The sequence below is a fragment of the Balaenoptera ricei genome, chromosome 10 (assembly GCF_028023285.1).
Source record: "Balaenoptera ricei isolate mBalRic1 chromosome 10, mBalRic1.hap2, whole genome shotgun sequence".
In the NCBI taxonomy this organism is placed as follows: Eukaryota; Metazoa; Chordata; class Mammalia; order Artiodactyla; family Balaenopteridae; genus Balaenoptera; species Balaenoptera ricei.
Genome location: NC_082648.1, coordinates 31,302,912 through 31,329,322, shown reverse-complemented (window position 1 = coordinate 31,329,322; position 26,411 = coordinate 31,302,912). Strand labels below are relative to the sequence as shown.

Sequence of the window (26,411 nt, the reverse complement as noted above, 5' to 3'; positions counted from 1 at the left end):
TTGCATGCTACAGAGAAATCAATCCTGAAAGGACAAGTCAATTGATGGGACAAGTTTCATTGTTGTCTTATTTTAAGAAATCGCTACAGCCACCCCAAACTTCAACAACCACCACCCTGATCAGTCAGCAGTCATCAACATCGAGGCAAGACTCTCCACCAATAAAAAGATTGTGACTCACTGAAGGCTCAAATGATAGCATTTTTAACAATTGAGTATTTTTAAATTAAGGTATGTACATTGCTTTCTTAGACATAATGCTATTGCACACTTCATAGACAACAGTATTACCTCCTCCAGATGGTTACTTTGCAGAATTAAAAATGGGCCATATTTGAGAAATGCGTAAATTATAAATTTACACAAATGTTTATTTTCAGTGTGGTAATCCTAATTATCTCAACCATAGTTTATTTCAAATGCAACTTTTGTGATATATCTTGTCAAATTCTAGAGTAAGAATTAAAGTAATTTTGAAGTCATATTGGAAATGTTTCTTCACTCAGTATTTTTAAGGTAGCTTGAAATTGTCCACAAATAATATTTTTCATTCTGATTGATTGATTCAAAAATATTCACAAAATGTATAACGTGCTAGTCCCTGGAAAGAAAGCTTGGAATACAATGGCAAGAAAATACAACAACAAGCAACCCTTGTCCTTTTCCCTAATAAACATGTAGTTTGTGGAAACGACGGACATTAATCAGATGACTGTATAGGTAAATATTTCATGATGTGTTCTAAGTAATAAATATGAGAGAGTACCATGGAGAATCATAATTTATACTGGGTAGAGGTAACTTCGGGACTCTTTGAGAAAATTCCATTTTAGCTTAGACCCAAGTAATGGTTTGTCAGCCAAAGGGTAAGATTTGGAGTACACAGCTTGTATAGGGCCCAAAGAGGGAAAGAGTGTGTCTGGTGTGTGTTAGTTAGCAAGGGGATGGGAGTTGGGGAATGATTGAGATAAAACTTTGCCAGATAAAGGTGGAAAAGGCTGCTCAGAGTTTGTTTGCTGTTGGGCTTTTGTAGACAATGTTAAAGATTCTGTGTTTATTCTAAATGCAAGGGAAAGCCTTGAATAATTTTAAGTTATGAACAAAATTAATTTCTTTGATGTTTTAAGTCCATTACTCTCTCTGCTGAATGGAGAATCGATTGGATAGGTCCATGAAGGTGGATCTATGGATTGGATAAGTGGAAGAGGGAGAAAGGAATAAATGCCAATGTGCATGTCCAGGTGAGAGAAGAGGTTGGCTTGGACTAAGGTGGTGCCTGTGTAGCTGGATTGAAGATTTGAAAATTTTTTTAGAGATAGAATTATGCAACTTGATGATGGATTGGATAAAAGGTCAGGAAAGGGAAGAGTCAAGGACAACTTCCTTGAGCACTTTGGGTGGATGATGAGTCACTCATGAGTTGGGAAAAATTACTGGAGAAGCAAGTTTGATTTGAACTTGTTAGAAATGCCTTTGAACATTTAAGTGGATTTCTTCAATAGGAAGTTTGTTACTCTGGTGTGGAGTATTAAAGAAAGGTCTTAAAATTCTCTCAGGGTGGCATTAAGCATAAGAGTTAAAAAAAAAGACTGTAATGATGCTTGTATATTTCTAGAAGTAGTAAATGCTTGTTTTTTTGCCAGAAATTAGACTTGTTTTGTGCTTGATATGGGTGGAATCTCTCCTAAGTTATTAACTTGAGTAATTACAAAAAATATTTTCCCCAAGTTTATATCATTTGGTGCATTGAAAGAAATTTTTTCTGTTGAGTCAGTTATTCATTTTGCAAGCCTTATGAAATATAATTTGAAAAACTACAATTTGGTATTACATTTACCAGTGATCATATGAAAAATCATGTTTTAATAATATTTAGTCTCTTTGAAGTTTTAGTCAGCATTTATTTGAAATATACACATTTCAGGATTCTACTAAGTATTTTAAGTACATCAGAATGTTTTTTGGTAATTTGTGTTTTGTTTTAGGTGCTTTGGAAAAATGTCTTAAAGGAGTGATTTATTTCTGTGGCAAGAACAATAAAAAAAATTTGTACTTAAAAAAAAAAAAAGAACAATGTCTTTGTCCCATGTTCTTGGAAAACCACTTTCTCCTAAGGGTATTTTAATATATGTGAAGATACTTAATAAGTATTTCTGAACTCTGCAAAATGCAGTGGTGAATTAACGTTTTCACCAAGTAGTATTTAAAACTGTGACTTCTTGATTTAATGTGAATTACTTTGACCCTCCACCCGCTTCAAAAATTGTTAGCATCTCCTTTCAGTTAAAAAACGAAACAAATCTAAAATACTGATTTTAATTTTTAAATTACTATATAATTTATACCCTTTAAATATTGCTTATCATCATTGAATAATGTTTAACTTCCTTGATTTATGATACCTCATCTTGTTTACCTTTAAGCTAAATCATGTAAGTTATGAGTGCTTGAGTCTATAAATTGATAAAAATGATTGGTTTGACAAAATAATTAATATACAACTAAGTGATTTAAGTTACAGGTGAAAATGAAAGTGCTTTACTTTACTTCAAGCCCTATATAATATGTTATTTTGAAATGTAGCTATTTAGAAATTGTGGTACACTTTTATATAATTAAGAAGGAACCTTTTTTCCCCTTTAGATAGCAAACTGTGTTGTCAGTCTGGATCTGTCTTTTGCTTCATCTAATTATCTAATGAATCTCAACATCTAATACATTGTAGATACGTAGTAGATGCTTAGTAAATATTTCCTTAGGAAATTAAAAAAAAAAATTCTAAAAATGTACACCTGAATAACTGAAGATACAAATAGAGATCTTGTATTATAATATTGGGTACATAGAATTATCCAGTTTAATATCACTTTTCTGGGGCAGGAAATGTTGAAGTGTTTTAATAAGTAATAGTTCTGTGACTAGAACAAAAACTTCCAGGAGTCAATTTTTTAGTCTTATAGTCCTTTAAAAACAATTTTATGTTGTTTGGAATTCTCCCACATTTGGCCATTTGTATTAAAATGGAAAAATTTGTTTTCTTGTCAAGTCTTGCTTGTGATCTGCAGTTTCTAGTTATTTTTAACCCAGGTTTTGAGCTGTTTTATTAATTTTGTTTGTAGGATGCTGTTCTGATGCAATTTTGTGCGAACAAACTGGACAAGAAGGACTTATTTGGAAAATCAGATCCTTTTCTTGTATTTTATCGAAGTAATGAAGATGGCAGGTAGATTTATCTTTTATGAATTTTAAGGCTATTATAAGTATGACTTCAAATTATCACTTTTTCTCAGATATTCATATTAAATAGATAAACAGTAAAATATTTTGGTATTCAAAAAATTGATTTGATTTTTTATTCTCAATAATAATGTGTAACTTTGTAGGCATTTTATGTTTTGTTTGATATTTATAATGAATGATTTTCAGCTTCATAGAAACATTTCCTCTTTACTTTTCCTAAAATTATATTATTGCCTTAATAGAATGGAAGATTTATATGTTTGTGGAAATCTAAAATTATGAAACTAAAGTATTTGTTATAGAATTGAACCCTTAAGCCAATTTCTTGGAGAAGGATATGGAGTTTAGGGGCTGCTTTTTATACTACAGGGTTTTTTCAATGATATCTAACATTCAGGAAAATTTTTCATTACCCTCTAGTAATTTGAATATTTTACTAGTTACGATTAGACTGGTTTCTATGTGATTTGAAAATGTATTATAGAGTTATAATTTATTTTAATTTTTTATTGAAGTATAGTTGATATACAATATTATATGAGTTACAGGTGTACAATATAGTGATTCACAATTTTTAAAGATTGCATTTCATTTATAATTATTTTACAATATTGGCTATATTCCCTGCATTGTACTATATCCTTGTAGCTTATTTTATACAAAATAGTTTGTACCTCTTATTCCCCTACCCCAACATTGCTCCTCCTCTCTCCCCTTTCATCACTGGTAACCACTAGTTTGTTCTCTATATCCATGAGTCTGCTTCTTTTTTGTTATATTCACTAGCTTGTTGTATTTTTTAGATTCCACATATAAGTAATATCATACAGTATATGTCTTTCTCTGTCTGACTTATTTCACTTAGCATAGTATCCTCTAAGTCCATCCATGTTACTGCAAATGACAAAGTTTTCATTCTTTTTTATGGCTGAGTAGTATTCCATTGTACAGAGTATAATTTAATACATATGACTCTACCATGAAATACATTTTATTGTTATCTTCTATGATTCTTACTGTATTGTCAGTAGTAATGAAAAAGTTTAGTGGTTAAATTTATGAGCTAAATAAGGTCCTGCTGCTTAGGTGTAAACCGTGACCCCACTACTTAATAGCTATGGGACCATAGGCAAGTTTTTAAACTCATATGACACTCAGTTTCCTCATCTGTAAAATGGGCTATGATCATAGTTATCTCCCAGGGCTGTTGAGAGTATTAAATGAGTTACTACACAAAAATCATTTAGAAGCTTCCCTAACATAAGAATTATGTTAGCTGTTATTATTATTATTTTTATCTTATGGTATAATGTTTCCTCCTCTGTTTTCCTCAACTGTGCATAATAAAATATTAGCTAAAGAGAAAATGTCATTTGGAGATTAAAATGAGGGGAATAGAATGTAAAAAAAAATGTAACCTGCTACACTTATAAATGAAATTATACAACATGTTAATGTTATGTAATAAGTATAAAATGGTACATAAAAATAGAAAGTTTGCTATTTAAAGTGATTATACTGAGCAATATAAAATGAAGCTTTACATAGTGTACGATTTTTGCTGATGCAGCTACTGGGCAACTGTTGGTTATTTTTGTTATGATATCATATCATTGGATTTTGCATGCTTCTTTTCTATTTTGGTGGTAAAAATGTTAGAGTAGCATTTGTATCTGAACACTAATTTACCCATGTGAAAAATATTGGACAGTGGAGAAAATAAGCATATTTTCCAGTCATTTCACAGTTAGGAAAAAAACTAAAGAATTGTTCAAATTTTCTTCAATTAAAAAGTTCTTATGTTTCCTCCTGTTTGAATGACTTATTTCCTGAATTTTCTATTTTATTCTTATTAGTTTTCTTAGAAATATTTGTTGTACAATTATAGAATTTCAGTCTATCATACATTTAATGCTACTGGTAAGAGATATATTACAAAATTTATTATGCTTATAAAAATGGTATTAACTTGATTAAATAAAATATAAATATTGAGTGCAACTAATCCAAAAATCTCAAATCATTTAAAAATAACTATTGCTAAAATATTGTGAATCTCAATTCAGAAAACTTTCCACTTGCGTTACACACAAAAAATAGTTCGCCAGCTAGATCCAAATATATATATTAGGACATATGTATTAATGTATTAATATACATATGTTTTGTTCTGATGAGTTTTGAATGAATAAAAATGCTTTTACTCCTCACTTTTTATGTGTGTCTTTGTAACTGCAAAGACTTTATCTTCATTTTTAACATGTATTTGAACATGGAGCTACTTCACAAATTGCTTGTTGCCTAGTGTTTGAGGCTCATATTATAAGAAAGAGTAAAACTTAATTTCAACTGTAAGCATTAATGAAAATCCATAATAATATATGATTATAAATTCTTATTTTCTTGCCTTCACATTATTTAGTAATTTGACCTGTATTCATAATTAGGTAATAATTTTCCTTTGGAATAACTGTTTTTTGGTAATTGGCTTCATTTAAAGTATTTTAACACAGGTTATTTAATAAAAATATTTTTCTTAATAATGCTATGGGTAATACATATATACATACACATTTATATTTATATAGCAATACTCCTGAATAGTAGAAAGAGCTACCTCAGACTCCTGTTAGAATTTTCACTAATTACACTAGTGCTGGAATTACTGGAGAGATTTTGCTGTCTATATAACATCTAATACTTTACAAATGAGAATGATTAATAGAAGACAGATGACTACCTCCCTTAAAGTAGCTCACTAAGAAAGTGAGTCACTTTATTAAGAGAAGAAGTTTCAAAGTATTTAATTACTATGGCTGATAATACTAGGAATATGACAGAAATTTTGATTTAACTGTAAGCAAAAAGGCCTAGAAGTCAGTAGATTGTTGAGCATGTTCGTTTGAAGATGGTTCATTGGTTGCTCTATCTCTATTTAGCTCTCTATCTATCCATTTAATCTATTATCTATCTATCATCCATCTTTCATCTATCTATCTTCTACCTACCTATCTAGATACCTATATAGCTAGGTATCTGTATCTATCACCATACCAAAGATTGGTATATATTAGAATAAGATATAAGAGAAGAAGAGAAAGTCCCTTTGTAAATCTTTAAGAATATGTAGTGTTATGAAGATAGGCAGATGCCTGTTTATGAAAACAATATACATACTTTTGTCCCTATGAATTTTTCTTAACTATTTTTGTGTACTTTTGCTTTTTCTCATTTGATTCCCTCTGTTTTTCTCCTGCCTACTTCTCCCTTATCTCCTTTAATTTTCTTCCCTCTGCTTTAGATATTTTGATTAACCTTTTATTTATTTATTTTTTTAACATCTTTATTGGAGTATAATTGCTTTACAATGGTGTGTTAGTTTCTGCTTTATAACAAAGTGAATCAGTTATACATATACATATGTTTCCGTATCTCTTCCCTCTTGCGTCTCCCTCCCTCCCACCCTCCCTATCCCACCCATCTATGTGGTCACAAACCACCGAGCTGATCTCCCTGTGCTATGCGGCTGCTTCCCACTAGCTATCTATTTTATATTTGGTAGTGTATATATGTCCATGCCACTCTCTCACTTTGTCACAGCTTACCCTTCCCCCTGCCCATATCCTCAAGTCCATTCTCTAGTAGGTCTGTGTCTTTATTCCCGTCTTGCCACTAGGTTCTTCATGACCTTTTTTTTTTTTTTTCTCTTAGATTCCATATATATGTGTTAGCATACGGTATTTGTTTTTCCCTTTCTGACTTACTTCACTCTGTATGACAGACTCTAGGTCCATCCAACTCACTACAAATAACTCAATTTCGTTTATTTTTATGGCTGAGTAATATTCCATTGTATATATGTGCCACATCTTCTTTATACATTCATCTGTTGATGGACACTTAGGTTGCTTCCATGTCCTGGCTATTGTAAATAGAACTGCAATGAACATTTTGGTACATGACTCTGTTTGAATTATGGTTTTCTCAGGGCATATACCCAGTAGTGGGATTGCTGGGTCGTATGGTAGTTCTATTTTTAGTTTTTTAAGGAACCTCCATACTCTTCTCCATAGTGACTATATCAATTTACATTCCCACCAACAGTGCAAGAGGGTTCCCTTTTCTCCACACCCTCTCCGGCATTTATTGTTTCTAGATTTTTTGATGATGGCCATTCTGACTGCTGTGAGATGATATCACATTGTACTTTTGATTTGCATTTCTCTAATGATTAATGATGTTGAGCATTCTTTCATGTGTTTGTTGGCAATCTGTATATCTTCTTTGGAGAAATGTCTATTTAGGTCTTCTGCCCATTTTTGGATTGGGTTGTTTGTTTTTCTGATATTGAGCTGCATGTGCTGCTTGTAAATTTTGGAGATTAATCCTTTGTCAGTTGCTTCATTTGCAAATATTTTCTCCCATTCTAGGGTTGTCTTTTTGTGTTGTTTATGGTTTCCTTTGCTGTGCAAAAGACTTTAAGTTTCATTAGGTCTCATTTGTTTATTTTTGTTTGTATTTCCATTTCTCTAGGAGGTGGGTCAAAAAGGATCTTGCTGTGATTTATGTCATAGAGTGTTCTGACTATGTTTTCCTCTAAGAGTTTGATAGTGTCTGGCCTTACATTTAGATCTTTAATCCATTTTGAGTTTATTTTTGTGTATGGTGTTAGGGAGTCTTCTAATTTCATACTTTTACATATATCTGTCCAGTTTTCCCAGCACCACTTATTGAAGAGGCTGTCTTTTCTCCACTGTATATTCTTGCCTCCTTTATCAAAGATAAGGTGACCATATGTGCGTGGGTTTATCTCTGGGTTTTCTATCCTGTTCCATTGATCTATATTTCTGTTTTTGTGCCAGTACCATACTGTCTTGATTACTGTAGCTTTGTAGTATAATCTGAAGTCAGGGAGCCTGATTCCTCCAGCTCCATTTTTCGTTCTCAAGATTGCTTTGGCTATTTGGGGTCTTTTGTGTTTCCATACAAATTGTGAAATTTTTTGTTCTAGTTCTGTGAAAAATGCCAGTGGTACTTTGATAGGGATTGCATTGAATCTGTAGATTGCTTTGGGTAGTAGAGTCATTTTCACAATGTTGATTCTTCCAATCCAAGAACATGGCATATCTCTCCATCTATTTGTATCATCTTTAATTTCTTTCATCAGTGTCTTATAATTTTCTGCATACAGGTCTTTTGTCTCCTTAGGTAGGTTTATTCCTAGATATTTTATTCTTTTTGTTGCAGTGGTAAATGGGAGTGTTTTCTTAATTTCACTTTCAGATTTTTCATAATTAATTTATAGGAATGCCAGAGTATTCTGTGCATTAATTTTGTATCCTGCTACTTTACCAAATTCATTGATTAGCTCTTGTAGTTTTCTGGTAGCATCTTTAGGATTCTCTATGTATAGTATCATGTCATCTGCAGACAGTGACAGCTTTACTTCTTCTTTTCCGATTTGGATTCCTTTTATTTCTTTTTCTTCTCTGACTGCTGTGGCTAAAACTTCCAAAACGATGTTGAATAATAGTGGTGAGAGTGGGCAACCTTGTCTTGTTCCTGATCTTAGTGGAAATGGTTTCGGTTTTTCACCATTGAGGACGATGTTGGCTGTTGATTAACCTTTTAGAGTCTTCTCTATCCTCTCTCTTTCTTTAATGTCTTTTGCCCCCAGTGACTCCTACATTGCTTTGGGTGATTCAACTTAGAGAGCCTTTGGCCACATTATATACACATATTCTCTTGAGCTCTGTCAATTTAGTAACATGATTTTCTTTAGATAGTTGAGGATACTACCAGGAAGAGTATGGCACTAATGCCATAAATATTAAATTGAATACATGATCCATTTATATTATGTTTCTATTTGATCTCTTAATGCAGAGAGACCCTTTCTTGCCTGAGAAGAGGAAAATGGACTCAAGGCCCTTTCAAAATGAGATTATTTCCTTGTGGGGCTTAATTACAGTATGTTCACTATGGTAGTTATGTAATATTCTCATGTTCATGCCTATTAGAGGGATCCCTTGAATTTAGAACACTTCATGACTAAGGTTTTAGTGAAGGTTGAGTTTAGGTATTGTTCTAACAAGCTTATTTAAAACATTTTATAGCTCAGTAACTGCTGCATAAATTTGCATTTAGGCAAGAACTTTTCCAGGACCTGATTGATGTCTGGAGATTGAATGATTCGGTGGAAACAATACTGGAATTTGAATCAGAAAACCTAGTTTAAGGCTCCATGGATTCTACCCCTTATTATATATTCTTGAATTGCTATCTTTCTTCCCTTTAGGGATTCTTTAGGTACATAGAGTCAACAGTTTAAAGAAAGAAAGAACCACATACTGAGTGGTCTGAATATAAATTTATTACATTAATCTTAAATAGGCCCTTAGCCCTCCCCAGGAATCTTACTCCCTTTCCTTAATCCATCAGTGTTCCCTCCCTCCCAGACAGTTTAGCACTTTTGCCTTCTTCCTTCTCTGCTGGTTATCTTGCTTTCTATTTAATAAGAAAACGGAAGCAAGAGGAGAACTTCTGCAAGATCCCATCACAGCATCTACCCCTGTGATCGACCTTCCTGAATGCTCTGCAAAATGACTATCTGTGCTCCCAAGGCCAACCCCTCCATGGATTCCCTCTATCCCATCCATTTCCATCTACTTCAGGACATTGCTCTATCTTTTATCCCCTTTCTTTCATGAATCACAAATTGTTTTCTCTCTAATGTACTTTTTCCTTAAGCATGCAACCTTGCTGTTATTTCTTTCATCTTGAAAAAAAAAGTAACAAAAAACAAACGTTTCTCTTGACTAATCTTTCCCCTTTAAGCTATCCCCAATTTCTCTTTTTCTCTTTACAGCTAAACTGCTCAAAAGTGTTGTTTATACACTCTGCCTCAGTTTCTCTTCTCTTTCTTAAACCCATTCCAACCAGATTTTTGTCTCCAGCACTCCAACAAAACTGCCCTTCTCAGGGTTACTGATGACCTTCATATTCTTAGTGACCCATGGATACTTTTCACTGTATCAATATGTCACCACAATTTTTATAGAGAGTATTTACAAAGCAGCTTTAGGATTTATTGAATTTGCAGATCATTTTTAGTAAACTCATTGCAAAATCTCATTGCTTTATGTTATGTTGAGCTAATCTTTAAAGTTTTAAAACTGCAAGTCTCTTTTTATTGACTGATATAGCAGCAATAGAGGGACTGGTAACATGTATTCTGCACAAAAAGAAACAGAAGAATGACTACTAAAACAATATATTATAACTGAATCATGAAAATAACTGAAAACTTTTTTTTACAGTTTTACAATTTGTCATAAAACAGAAGTTGTCAAAAACACTCTAAATCCTATATGGCAAGCATTCAAGATCTCAGTCAGAGCTTTATGTAATGGCGATTATGACAGGTAAAATAAATGACAACTTTTCTGAGAGTTTTGAATATTCACTATAGATTTTGTATCCAATAATCTAAGTTGAATTTTAAAAATTAAGTTGGCTTCTTTACCAATGTAAGTGTGTATTTACAAAAGCATAGTTGATTTATTCAGAATTTTTTAAATAACTTTTTTTTTAATCCACAATGATTTGGGGAGGAGGGATAATATGAGAAATTAAAATTTGGTTTAACTAATTTTTCAAGAAAAAAATGTGCAAAGTGCTAAAAATATATTGAATATTTGTTTAACATATTCAAAAATCATCCCAGAATTTTCATTGCCTCAAGATTTTCATTTGGTATTTATTATCTTTCTAGAGAGGAATAAGTAAATATACAAGATACATAAGATTATGACTACATATGTTATAAACCCTGATTTCCTCCTGAGAATCCTATTTGACATCATTGCTCCCATGGTGGCTGAATTATAAAAGTTCTAGAGATGTAGAACAGGGAGATTCTGGTGTTTTACAAATAGGTGGGTGAAGTGGCCCTGAAGATCTTCCCACAATATACCTGAAGATTTCTTAGTATCAAAGAACTTTTCTTTTTCTTATGAAAGTTGATTGTAAGATTATAATACAAAAACCCCTATTCACCCCAAAAGATATTTTGTTTATCTTATTACTCGTATATTAGAAAAATGAAGATTTATTATATTAACAAATATCATAGAAAGAACTATTGATTGGTATATTGGTATATGTCATTAAATTTACTTTAAAATTTATTATGCTGCTTGACTGTCACTTTATTCATTTAGTAGTATCATAACTTTATTTAATTAGACTCATTCTAAGAAAGTGATTCTTATAATATGGTTCCTAGTTAGAGCATCAGCAGCACCTGATGAAACTTGTATAAATTAAATTCTTGGGCCGAACCCAAGGCTACTGAACTGGGAACACTGGGCATGAGGTCCAACAATTCACGTTTTGACAAGCCCTCCATGTGATTCTGATCCATGCTGAGATTGAGAAATACTTCTCTAAGATAATGGTTTTGAAGAGTGGAGGAGTAGCTCTATTCCTCTCCATCGAGAAGCTATGTCAAACTATAAATGCTTTTCCCATATACTTTCCTACTCTGTTTAAAGAATTAAAAATCTGTATGATTTTAGAAACCTATTTTAAGATATAAATTGAAGAATAGTATTAAAATTAGCAAAATCAACTTTAAACTATTTTGTAAAACTTGAAAGCATACACTATTTTATCTAAGAAAATCTATAACTTATTTTTTAACATTCAGTCATATGTTAATTTGATCTTACTAAGTAACTTCACTCTGTGTGTATGTTTTCCCCATGGACAGAACAGTCAAAGTAGAGGTGTATGACTGGGATCGAGATGGAAGGTAAGGCATTGTCTTTTCTTTTGTTTTTGCTCTTAAAACTTATAATGCTTTAAGAAGCAAATATACTGAAATGACCACATTTTCAAATTTTAATTTTAGATTGAATATTTTTTGTCTTGTTTTTCTAAGCATTACTGAGGTGTTCACATGAGATTTTAAGAATGATTGTATTAAACTTGTGAAATAAAATAGAGGTCGTCCTTCTTTCTATTAATATAGTAAAGATTTTCAACTTGGACTTGATGAGTTCTCATTATGCACATTTACAGATTTCTAGTTTTATATCTAGAGTAGTGATTCTCAAATTTCTGTATCTCATAATCTCTCTGAAGATTCCTATAACCTTTCTACACCTATCATCCATGGGACCACACCTGAGCTCCCCCTCCAAAAAGAAAAAAAAAAGACACACACCTCACAAACAAACAGCAAAACAAAACTCTGAAATTATGTCTGGTGATTGCCAATAAAAATAGTTAAGCAGAACTCCAAAATCATGGTCTCCCTCTGCATACCACAGCATGTTAATGAGTAAAAGAATGGAACACACTACTTTTTCTCTTTCTTTTATAAGTATTTTTCCACTGTTTCTACTGTTTTAAGTAGGATTGATATTGAGGTGTTTTTAAATGATGTTAAGCCAAGGGACCCAGACATGCTCAAATCTCACCTTGCTCTAGATAACTGTTTCTTTAGGTGGTTCCTGAAGGGACTGAATATACAGATACCAAAGGAGAATAAGTGGGAAATCAAAGGCACTTAATTTTACTTGGCTAGTGTTCTCCATTCCAGCCTAGAGCTCACTGGTAAACGGAGCTGAAGCATTAGGTTAAAGCTCAAGATCTAAGCAAGGTCATTCTCTCTGTGTTTTATATAAGCCAGCAGCCAAGCCCCTAAAGATGAGAATGTCTAGATACCCAAGCACTACTGTTAATACAGGAACAAATTTGATTGAAATAGTGGCCTGTCCTGAGGAAGCACCTCCCCTTATTTCTTCTGATTACATGGGTAGAAAAATTCATCAAGGCAAGGCCCTCCACCAGCAGAAAGATTGTGACTGGCCAAAGGCTCAGATGATGATTAGCATTTTTAGTGATTAAGTATTTTCTAATTAAGGTATGCACATTGCTTCTTTTAGACATAATGCTATTGCAAACTTCATAGACAACAGTACAGTGTGAACATAACATTTTAAAATGAAATAGAGTTGGCATACAATATTGTTAGTTTCAGGTGTACTACAAAGTTTTTTTTTTTTTAATAAATTTATTTATTTATTTATTTATTTATTTTTGGGTGTGTTGGGTCTTCGTTTCTGTGTGAGGGCTTTCTCCAGTTGCAGCGAGTGGGGGCCACTCTTCATTGCGGTGCGTGGGCCTCTCACTGTCGTGGCCTCTCCCGTTGCAGAGCACAGGCTCCAGACGCACAGGCTCAGCAGTTGTGGCTCACGGGCCCAGTTGCTCCGCAGCATGTGGGATCTTCCCAGACCAGGGCTCGAACCCGTGTCCCCTGCATTGGCAGGCAGATTCTTAACCACTGCGCCACCAGGGAAGCCCACAAAGTATTTTAACATTTGCATAGATTATGAAATTATCACCAGGATAAGTCTTATAACCATCTATCATCATAGAAAGTTATTACAATGTTATTGAACATATTGCTTATGTTGTGTAGTATGCCATGACTTAGTTATTACATAATTGAAGGTTTGTACCTCTTAACCACCTACACCTATTTCACATACCCACTACCTGCCTACATTCTGGCACCCACCCAATTGTTCTCTGTATCTACGAGTCTGTTTTCATTTTGTTTGTTAGTTTTGTTTGTTTGTTTGTTTTACATTATGCATATAAGTGAGATCATGAGGTATTTGTCTTTTTCTGTCTGACTTACTTCACTTATTATAATACCTTCTATATTCATCCATGTCGCAAATGGTAAGATTTCAATTTTTTTAAATTTCTAAGTAATATTCCATTGTGTGTGTGTGTGTGTATCATCTTCCTCATCTATCAAATGAAACTTGGGTTGCTTCCATATATTGGCTATTGTAAATAATGCTGCAATGAACATTGGTGTGCATATATCTTTTCAAATTAGTGTTTTTGTTTTCTTTGGGAAAATACCCAGAAGTGAAATTGCTGGATCATGTGGTGGTTCTTTAATTTTCTGAGAATTTGTCTTACTGTGTTCCATAGTAGCTTCACCAATTTACAATCCCACCAACAATACATGAGGATTCTCTTTGCTCCATATTCTCACCAACACTTGTTATTTGTTGTCTTTTTGATGATAGTCATTCTGAACATGTGTAAAGTGATAGCTCATTGAGGTTTTGATTTGAAATTTGCCTGATGATTAGTGATATTGAGCATCTTTTCATGTGCCTGGTGTATGTGCCATCTGTATGTCTTCTTTGGAAAAGTGTCTATTTAGGTCCTCTCCCATTTCTTATTCTGTTTGTTTGTTTTTATTGTTGTTGAGTTGTATGAGTTCCTTCCATATTTTTGATATTAACCCCTTTTCAGATATATTGTTTGCTAATATCTTCTTTCATTCAGTAAGCTGTGTTTTTATTTCTTGATAGTTTCTTCTGATGTACAAAAGCTTTTTGGTTTGATATAGTCCCGTTTGTTCACTTTTTCTTTTGTTTCCTATGCCTGTGGAGACAGATCCAAAATATTATTGCTAAGATGAATGTAAGAGAGTATACTGCCTACTTTTTCTTTTAGGCATTTTATAGTTTCAGTTCTTACACTTAAGTCTTAATCCATTTTGAGTTTATTTTTGTATATGGTGTGAATAAGTAGCCCAGGTTGATTCTTGTGAATATAGCTGTCCAGTTTTCCCAACATTATTTATTGAACAATCTCTCTTTTCTCAATTTTATATTCTTCCCTCCTTTGTTGTAGATTAATTGACCGTGTAATTGTGGGTTTATTTCTGGGTTCTCTATTCTGTTCCACTGATACATGGTTCTGTTTTTGTTCTAGTACCATAATATTTGATTACAGTAGCTTTGTAGTACACTTTGAAATCAGGCAGAGTGATACCTGAAGCTTTCTTCTTCTCTCTCAAGATTGCTTTGTCTATCAGAGATTTCCATACAAATTTGGGAGTTATTGATCCTACTTCTGTGAAAAATGCCATTGGTATTTTGATAGGGATGATTTTGAATCTGTAGATTGCCTTCGGTAGTGTGGTCACTTTAACAATATAAATCCTTCCAATACATGAGCGTAGTATGTCATTCCATTTTTTTTTTGTTTCATCTTCAATTTCTTTCAACAATGTATTAGAGTATTCTGAGTATAAATCTTTTACCTCCTTGGTTAAATTTATTCCTAGGCATTTTATTTTTTTGATGCAGTTGTAACTTGGATTGTTTTCTTAATTTCTCCTTCTGATAGTTTGTTGTTAGTGTATAGGAATGCAACAGATTTCTGTATGTTAATTTTGTATCCTGACACTGAATGTATTTGTTAGTTCTAATAGTTTTCTGATAGCATTTTTAGAATTTCATATATATATATCTATATATATATAGATATATATATATAGATATATATATATATAGTATCATGTCATCTGCAAAGAGTGACACTTTACTTCTTCCTTTCCAGTTTGGATTCCTTTTAATTTTTTTTCTCATCTGATTTCTGTGGTTGGGACGTTTAATACTTTGTTGAATGAAAGTGGCAGGAGTGGGCATCTTCTTCTTGTTCCTGATCTTAGAGGAAATGCTTTGAGCCTTTCTGCATTGAGTATGATGTTGGCTGTGGGCTTGTCATGTATAGCCTTTATTATGTTGAGGTATGTTTCCTATATATCCACTTTGTTGAGAGTTTTTATCATAAATGGATATTGAATTTGTCAGTAGATTTTTCTGCATCTATTGAGATGATCACATACTTTTTATCCTTTGGTTTGTTAATGTGGTGTACTACATTTATTGATTTGCAGATATTGAACCATTTTTGCATCCTTGGCATAAATACTACGTGATCATGGTCTATGATCCTTTAAATGTATTTTGAATTCCGTCTGCTAATATTTTGTTGAGGATTTTTGCATGTCTGCTCATCAGTGATATTTGCCTGTAATTTTCTTTTTTGTGGCATCTTGTCTGGTTTTGATATCATAGTGATTCTGACGTACCTTCCTCTTCAACTTTTTGGAATAGGTTTGAGAAGGATAGCTGTTAAATGATTGTGTTAAATGTTAAATGATTAAATTATGGTTAAATGCTTAAGTGATTTAAATGATGGTAGAATTGACCTGTGAATCCATCTGGTCCTGAACTTTTGTTTGTTGGGAGTTTTTTGATTACCAATTCAATGTCATTACTGGAATTGGTCTTTATTTAAAATGTCCTCTTGATTTAGTCTTGGGAGAGTGTACATTTCTAGGAATTTATCTATTTCTTCTTAGTTGTCTATTTTATGTTAGGTTGTTCATTGTATTGGTGTGTAATTGTTTTAGTATTCTCTTATGATCTTTTGTATTTCTGTGGTATCAGTTGTAACTTGTCCCTTTCGTTTCTGATTTTATTTATTTGGGCCCTCTTTTTTTATTGATGAGCATGGCTAAATGTTTATCAATATGTTTATTATTTCAGAGAACTAGCTTCTGATTCATTAGTCTTTTCTGTTTTTGCTCTCTTTCATATATTTCTGCTCTGATACTTATTATTTTTCTCCTTCTACTATCTTTGGGTTTTATTTGTTCTTCTTTTTTTAGTTCCTTTATGTGTAAGGTTTGATTCTTTATTTGAGAGTTTCTTGTTTCCTGAGGTAGGCTTGTATCACTATAAACTTCCCTCTTAGAACTGCTTTTGCTGCATCCCATAACTTTTGGATCACTGTGTTTCCATTTTTATTTGTCTTCAGGTCTTTTCTAATGTCCTCTTTGGTTTTCTCAGTGACCCATTGATTGTTTTTTGCCATATTGTTTAGCCTTAACATTTTGTGATTTTGCAGTGATTTCCGTGTTTATTTCTAGTTTCATACCGTTGTGGTCATAGAAGATGCTTGATATGATTGCAATCTTCTTAAATTTATAGATACTTGTTTTGTGGCCAGCATGTGATCTATTTGGAGAATGAACATAACTTTTATATGCACTGCAAACCCCCAAAATTCATGTGACTCACTTTATTGTGATATTTACTTTCCTGTGGTGGTCTGGCACCAAACTAACAATACCTCCAAGGTATTCCTGTACCTTGCTTTCAATATGATGTAAAAAATGGATGAATCATTCTTAGGTAAAAGTCTTATGTAACAACAATTTTGGTAATTTGGTAGAGATGAATGAGTGTATATTTTGAAAGAATCCTAAGAGACATCAAACAGGCTAGTGAAATGTATAAAAGAGCTGTCTCATATTATGTGAATTAGAGTGAGAGCAAAGGCAAGTGAAAGACAGTAGGGATAGATTGAAAAGTAGAGTTAGAGAAAGACATCATTTATGAAATGTAGTTCAAAGAAGTAAAGCATTTGATTCATTAGCTTTAGGAACTTTTTTCAATGAAAAATGATTCTTGGAGACATGAATTTAGCAGCAAAGAAAATATTTGGATACATGATTTTATAAGTTTGTGTTGTGATTGGATCATCAACTATTTGGGAGAAAGATTGGCAGGTGGTAGATATGCCATCATGAACAGCACATTCAAAGGAAGCCTGAGGAGTTCAAGACTCTCTGACAATAAAAGGGTGAAGTTGGGAGGGAAAAGATTGTTAGGGAAACTTTAAATATTTCTTCAAAATGAATTTTACAATTAGTAGAATAATGAGAGGAAGGCATTTTAATTATATAAGTGGCCTAATAACTTTTTAATGTTGGGATAAAAATGCTTTCTTTAATGTGAAATATATCTCTATTTGAATATAAAATATTTTAATGTGGAATTCTGTATAATCCGTGTACACTAAAGCAGGTTTTTTTTTTTAATGTAAGCAAAATTATCATTTTGTGAATGACTTATAAAAAGCAAAATTAAAATCATCATTAAATGAATTTGATAATCCTTTCAATGAAATAATATATGAAATTTGAAAGGCAATTTAGTCTCTGATAAAAATGATGCTTAAAAGTTATAAAATAATGCAGATATAAGTTTTATAATACAATAAAATAGTCACTGTGTAGACTTTGATACAAGTTGATATTCCACCTTATGGTTACATGTGGCATATTAACATATTGCTATTACATTTTTGCATTCATTTTTATATATTTGGCATAATTTTTCAATGTAGATGTTCTTTTCTTAAATCAGAGTGAACATGACATGATACTCGTGTTTTATGATACAATGTAATTATCAACAGAGACTGTTTTCTGTTCTTTGTCTTCCTGCCATCTTTAATATTTGTCATAAATTCTATATGTGTATCATTATTTAAATTGTATATCTAAGTGTATATCTTAATGCTTTTGATTCTTCTTTTTAGAAAAGAGTATCTGCTTGGTGGCTTCCATCCTCTTTTTCCTTTTTGACAGCTAGACTAGCTTTGTTCAGTAGAAATATAATGTGAGTCATATGTGTATTTCAAATTTTCTAGTGGCAAAATTAACAAGTAAAACTAAGCCAGTGAAATTGATGTAATAATATTTTTTTAAATTTAATCTTATGCATGCAAAATGTTATTTTATTATGGAATCAATATAAAATTATTAAGGAGAAAATTTTAAATTTTTTATACTATGTCTTTGAAGTCTGGTATGTATTTCATGCTTACGGCACATCTCAATTGAGACTGGCTACAATTCAAGTACCCTGTAGCAACATCTGGTTGGCAGTTATCATATTGGACAGCACTGTGTAAAGTTTAATGAAATTGTTGACCTGAAACAAATAAACTGCCAGATATTTCTCCAGCAAAGATGGCTTTATTTGGGATCAGTGGAGAATCTCAGTTCAGAGTCTGTAACCAGGGGAAGACACATGCAAGTCCCTGCAGGGCAAGGGAAGTGGCTGCTTTTATAAAGAAGAAAAAGAAGTTGGGAGAGCTACAGTAAAGAAAGAATCTGTATTTGTTTTTCTCTTTCTGATTTACTTCACTCTGTATGACAGACTCTAGGTCCATCCACTTCACTACAAATAACTCAATTTCACTTCTTTTTTATGGCTGAGTAATATTCCATTGTATATATGTGCCACATCTTCTTTATACATTCATCTGTTGATGGACACTTAGGTTGCTTCCATGTCCTGGCTATTGTAAATAGAGCTGCAATGAACATCGTGGTACATGATTCTTTTTGAATTATGGTTTCCTCAGGGTATATGCCCAGTAGTGGGATTGCTGGGTCATATGGTAGTTCTATTTTTAGTTTTTTAAGGAACCACCATACTGTTCTCCATAGTGGCTGTATCAATTTACAGAACCTAGGGGCAGGATGGGAATAAAGAGGCAGACTTACTAGAGAATGGACTTGAGGACACAGGGAGGGGGAAAGGTAAGCTGGGACAAAGTAAGAGACTGGCATGGACATATATACACTACCAAATGTAAAACCGATAGCTAGTGGGAAGCAGCCACATAGCACAGGGAGGTCAGCTTGGTGCTTTGTGACCACCTAGAGGGGTGGTATAGGGAGGGTGGGAGGGAGATGCAAGAGGGAAGAGAAATGGGGTTATATGTATATGTATATGTATAGCTGATTCACTTTGTTATAAAGCAGAAACTAACACACCATTGCAAAGCAATTATACTGCAATAAAGATGAAAGAAAGAAAGAAAGAAAGGAAAGAAAGAAAGAAAGAAAGAAAGAAGGAAGGAAGGAAGGAAGGAAGGGAAGGAAGGAAAGAAAGGAAAGAGAAAGAAAGAGAGAAAAAGAAAGAAAGGAAGGAAGGAAGAAAGGAAGGAAGGAAGAAAGAAAGGAAGAAAGAAAGAAAGGAAGGAAGGAAGGAAGGAAGGAAGGAAGAAAGAAAGAAGAAAGAAAGGAAAAAAGAAAGAAAGAAAGAAAGAGAGAGAGAAAGAAAGAGAGAGAGAAAGAAAGACTCTGTGGCTTTTCATTGTCTGAGTCCTTGCCAGGAAGGAAGATGAGTCTTTCTTCTCCTTTGGACTCTGCTATTGTTACAGGGTGAGAGAGCTTCCTCTGATGATCTCCTGGCTGTATTTAATTGAGGTTTCTGTTTATTATGTTTTTAACAAAGACCATATAATATGCATATAAGTAACTTTATATCAATTGTTTTATTTTTAGATCAGTTTTATTTGTCTGCATTCAATACAAGTTTAGAGTTGTCTCCTTATAAAGTGGAGAAAAACTGGTCAGTCATCTATATTATTTAGTCTATAAATTTAACCATAGGAAACCAATAGAGTAATCTGATGTTTCAATCTAGAGAGTATTTCAGTCAAAAATTCAAGTGAAAAATGGTTGACAGTGTTACATGCTTATATTGTGTTTTACTTGCTAGGGTACATCAGATAATTGAGCTGATAATGGTATTTACAGATTAGGAACTTCAGGAATTGGTGTGATCTTAGGTTAGAAATCTGATGGTATGTCTGACTCAATTCATCAATTTGAAATTAATTCTGTAGCAAACATCTTGTGCATCAGTGAGGTATAAAAAAATGTGGTAATGTTGTTGAGCAAGCAACCAGCTGACATTAAAATGGGTATCCTGAGTTACTTTAAAATAAAAGAAATATAGTCATATGTACTTTTTAAAAATTTTAACACATTAAGAGTGATTTGAGAGTGCAGAGACATCACTTCACCTTGGTATGAATAATTGGTTTAAATGTACTTATGTACTTAATTTCAACAAGTTACACCACTTTTCTAAAATCATTCCCATAATTCCTACCATTTCATCAAGTGATGTGAAGGAAGAATATTTAAACCTCATTTTAACAATTGAAAAGCTGAAGTGCTAAGAAACTGACTTGTCTGGGTTACAAAACAATCAGTGGTAGTAACCTTGAAAAGCTTCAAATTCTTCAGGTTGCTTCAGCTGACTTAGTAGCTTAATTTAAAATTAAAGGAGCATTAATGGAACAGCTCTGCATTAAAACCAAGTGGTTCTAATGTGGGACTGATTGTAAAAGGGCCACTGAGTAAATTTGTGCCTCCCAGAAAATGATGATTTGATGAAATGGCTGAGCTAGTGAACTGCCAGTCATAAAAGTCTGGCTTGTGGTGTCCTCTGAACATAGAGTAAAAATTTCATTTTGAAATTTTGATGAAATTTCATTTCATCACTCTGAATTTTTCAAATGTAGTCATTTAAAATAGTGATACTCATTATAAGTAAATAAATGTATCTGTGAAATGCTGTACAAATGCTATCATTTTCTAGTATGTCACCTTTGAAAATAATATTTGATAAATGCATTTGATGTTTTATTTGCATGATTATGTGTCATCATGGTATGAAATAACTGATTCCTGGTTCAGTGCTTCGCTCAAGAACTTAACATTGTCTGAGACATTATAACTTATTTACAAGGAGGCTTTTATATAAACCTTTATATTTTTCTGATTATTTTAATTTCCTCACTTATTCTAATTAATCTTTCTCTAACAATAGCCCTCTGTTTACTTGCAATTAACCTTCAATGTCTTAAACACGCATTCAATAGATAAGAGTCAGCATCTTTCCTTATTCCATTACCTATTACTTCTTTGAAACTTTAAAAAAAATGTTAATAAACAGAATTTCATAATCTACATTTTACTTACATACTATTTTTTCTTCCACCTACTAAAAGTTTAAGTAATGATTTTTTCTCACATTTAGCTTGTGTTGTCCTCTTTTCCCCTTCAATCTATTACTCTTGCTCTCATGAAAGAATGATTTAATTAGTATATATTTGAAAACTGAAGTGGCAATCAATTTTTTACTTCTGTATGTTTTTATTTATTTATCATCCAATAGAAATTCTGTTAATTAATTTTGGAAGAAATTGTTATTGAACATGTACTATGTGCCAGACAGCTTGCCAGGTGATATGACTTAACGAAAAACTCCAATCTTTATACAACAATATTTTAATTTTTCTTAATATTTTTATATTCTTTTACTCACTTTGAATGATTTTGGATTCTCTCAGATCTGTATTTCAAGGAAAAAAGATTTTTCTTATTTTCAATAAGATTTTGAAGAAAATTATATAAACATTTCAAACTGGTGCGTAACTAAAAGATATATGCAGGATAGATTTTGGGAAGTGCTATTCTAAGCCACTATCAACTATGCAGTTTCAGAGTTTGCCCTGCTCTCTTCTATCACCATATATTTGCTTAGATAGCCTCAACACATGGAAAACTTCTTCTGTGTTTATTTTTGCCTGTTGGTTTTCTATTCCAGCTCAATTTAAGTGCTGTGAATTGTCTGAAAGATTTCTTTATATGTCTAAATTCATTTAATCCTTCTCTCTTGTGTGTTGCACTTGCCATTTAGGAATATTTATTTAGCATATCTAACATAGTATGTCTTATATTGAAATTATTTCTTTCTGCTTTATCTCTCATATTAAATTGTAAACTTCTTGAGGTTAAGTACTGTGTTTTGTCTTATTATTCCTCACACTACAGATTATAATGCCTTTAATGTATTGGGTTGGCCAAAAAGTTCATTTGATGTTATGGAAAAAACCCGAACTAACTTTTTGGCCAACCCAATAGTAGATTCTTGCTGTGTTATTTCATTGTTATAGAAGATAGTATTTAAAATAACCATGTTGTCTATGTAATGGACTCTCAGTTCTCCATCAGTGTTTGTTATTTATCTCCTCATTTCCACCCTTTACTTGAAATTGTTAAATTATCTTGAATACTATTAGAGCTTTTATTTCTCTAGTGAAACTTCGGGCATTTAGTAATTAATTCAGCTGTCATTTGCTTACTCTTTTTTTTTTTTTTTAATTTTATTTATTTATTTATTTACTTATGGTTGTGTTGGGTCTTTGTTTCTGTGCGAGGGCTTTCTCCAGTTGCGGCAAGTGGGGGCCACTCTTCATCACGGTGCATGGGCCTCTCACCGTCGCGGCCTCTCTTGTTGCAGAGCACAGGCTCCAGACGCCCAGGCTCAGTAATTTGTGGCTCACGGGCCTAGTTGCTCCATGGCATGTGGGATCTTCCCGGACCAGGGCTCGAACCCGTGTTCCCTGCATTGGCAGGCAGATTCTCAACTGCTGCGCCACCAGGGAAGCCCCTTACTCTTTTTTTTAATTTATAGACATCTTAGATTTTATATTCACATATCTATGATCTTCTTGTCATACAGCTTAATTAACTTTATGCTTTATTCCATGTTCAAATTCTGATGAGTTTTACCAACTTAATGTAGAATTATCAAATTCAAATTAAAAAATACATTTATAGTGTAAATTTTTATTTTTGATCACCTTACTATTCATTTGCTTACATTACAGTGTCATCAATCAAGTTTGGAAAATAAGTTAATTTCTAATTTTTGTAATAAAGTAATATTAGAGTCCTTAGAGCTGAAGGAACCTTTAGAGTTAACTCTATTTTACAAATAGGAGACTGAGCCCTAATATTTGCTTATGTTCAAGTTTGAATTAATCATCAATTTTACCCTTAAATCTGCCATTCCTCTCATGAGTTTTATTCCATTGTAAGATTACCAGGGGTAAGATTCCAAAGGTTTGTCACCTGTCAAAATAGATGAGAGCAATGGGAGTAGGGTCCTGGAAGTTCTTTTCTTTTCCAAGGTCAATCTTTTAATTGCTGGATTGTGAGGTGGCCTTGAGAGCCTAGGGGAAGTTTCCCAGAAGCTGGGGTTATTAGGAAGGGACACAAGAGACTCTGAACAATGGCTAATTATTAATAGGTGAGTAGACAAATGTTTTTGTATTCTTATATTTACTTTGACTCTATTGATTTACACCCCTTGAATATCATCTCTAGGCATTATAATAATCCCAGGCTTGCACACTTGAAAGAACATAATCATATTGATGCCTCCCTTGCTCTCATCCACCACTTTAATTGCCAACTCCTGCATCTGTAAGCAATAAACAATGAATGGATGCCATTATTGTCATTAGAATGAAGTTTCTAAAGTTAATTCTGTAATTATTTGCAGTTTTCACTAGGTTAAAAGATGGAACAAATATGGGTATTTATGTAAAAATTTATAAATATTTGTCACTAGGCTGAAATTGGTGTTTTTTTACAACAGTATCATAATTTGTACAATAATGTAGTGGGAATACGTTTTTTAAAAGTAAACTGATACTGAAAGAATAGTAAAGAGAGCAACAGAGCAGTAGAAAATATTTTATACAATGTAGCTTAGGAAAAGAGAAAAGAAATCAGAACTAAAGAAAGCCTGAATCATAGAAATGGAAGAAAGAGAATTTATAGAGTCATAGAATTTATATATTTATAGAAACAGAAGAAAGGGAATTTATGGGGAAGAACTGTTGAGAATAGGACAAAACATTCTAGTAAGCTCAGGAATGAGGGCAAAGGAATGGAGCTGAGGTTTTATAAATGTGTGTTAGAAAAGATGTGGGTTATAAGTCCACCTTTCCAAAATTTTATATCTCTAGTGTCACCATTGCTGAATTAGGATTAACTTCTTGTCATAGGAAAAAACTCAAGTTATCTGCAAATGTTACTTTTTAATTTGGTCTGTAGACAATATTTAATATTAAAATCTATCTCCCAAACCCAACATTATACATTAACTCAGGTTGGCACCCACTAAAGTGGTAGCTGTTTATTCAAGAACAGCCAAGTTTCTACTTTTGAATGAGAATAAGAAGAATGATAAATTGAAATATAGCAGATACTTTCATATGACTTGAAATAATTTATATATGAGATTCAAACTAACTTAAAATTCATACCATTGACCAAAATAATTTCCACATAAGTAGAAAGAAAAAAAACATAAAGAAAAGAAAATAGATGACTATGAAATAATCTCTCAGTTTGGAAGGGCTTTCTAAACATAAGAGATGGAACTAAAGAGTCCATTTTAAAAATAAACTTTGTAAGTCAAAGTGTACAGATCTTATATATACAGTGCAATTGATTTTCACAAATTGAATATACTCTATAACAAGCTCCTGCATCAAGAAACAGGTTTACCAGCACTGCAGAAGCCATTCTCTTCCCTTTCCCATTCACTATTCACCCTCCTGCAAAGTAATCACTTTTCTGACATCTATTACCATAGTTTAGTGTTGCCTAGTTTTGAATTTTATATAAACAAAATCACATAGTGGTTTTGTGTCTGGCCTTCTTCAGCATTATTTGTGAGATTTGTACACACATGCCTCCAGTTGAGACCACTGCTGTAATGGTCCACAGTGTTTCTAGCATGTTTTTTAGATGCCAGGTGTTTGCATTTTTTCCATCTGCCTCCCTCCCTCCCTCCCTTCCTTACCCCCTCCACTCTTCCCTCCCCCTCTCCTTCCCTCCCTCCCTCTGTCCCTCCTTCTTTCTTTCTTTTTTTCTTTCTCTCTTTCACAGTTGATTTCTAATCTCAGTTTTGTGGCTGGAAAAGATGCTTGATATGATTACTATTGTCTTCAATTTTTTGAGACTTGTTTTATGGTGTACCATGTGATCTATCCTAAAGAATGTTCCACAAACACTTGAAAAGAGTATGCATTCTACTGCTTTTGGATGGAACGTTCTATATGTATCTATTAATCCATCTGCTCTAATGTGTCCTATGGCCGGTGTTTTCTCATTGATTTTCTCCCTGGATAATCTGCCCATTGATGTAAATGGAGTATAAAGTCTCCTACTATTATTGTGTTACTGTCAATTTCTCCCATTATTTTTGTTAATATGTGCTTTATCTATTATGTGCTCCTAGATTGGGTGCCTATGTATTTACAATTGTTATATCTTCTTGTTGGATCAATCCCTATAATTATGTAGTGTTCTTCTTTGTCTCTTGTTATAATTTTGTTTTAAAGTCTCTTTTGTCTGATTGACACCCTAGCTATTTTTTTTGTTTCCATTCACATGGAGTACCATTTTCTGTCCCATCAACTTTCAGTCTATGTGTGTCTTTAGATCTGAAGTGAGTCTCTTGCAGGCAGCATATGTATAGGTCTTGTTATTTAATCTCTTAATCTATTCTATATCTTTTTATTGGGGGTGGTATCAGCTTACATCTTTTTTTTGAGATATAGTTGATGTACAATATAAGTTACAGTTGTACAACATAGTGATTCACAGGTTTTAAAGGTTATACTCCATTTATAGTTATAAAATATTGGCTATACTACATGTATTGCACAATATATCCTTTTAGCTTATTTATTTTATACATGATTGTTGTACCTCATAATTTCCTACCCCTATACTGCCCCCCCTACTAATTTGTTCTCTATGTCTG

The 26,411-nt window shown here is 32.8% G+C and overlaps 1 protein-coding gene across 2 annotated transcripts in view; it reads left to right on the top strand.

The window, feature by feature from the left end:
• The window catches only part of CPNE8 (copine 8), a 306,320-nt gene that overhangs the window by 160,183 nt on the left and 119,726 nt on the right, over positions 1-26,411 (top strand). For both annotated transcript variants that reach the window (XM_059934544.1, XM_059934545.1), the window contains exons 8-10: positions 3,120-3,223; positions 10,560-10,664; positions 12,014-12,055. In XM_059934544.1, the coding sequence (XP_059790527.1) occupies positions 3,120-3,223; positions 10,560-10,664; positions 12,014-12,055 (251 nt within the window). The remainder of the gene's footprint in view (positions 1-3,119; positions 3,224-10,559; positions 10,665-12,013; positions 12,056-26,411) is intronic.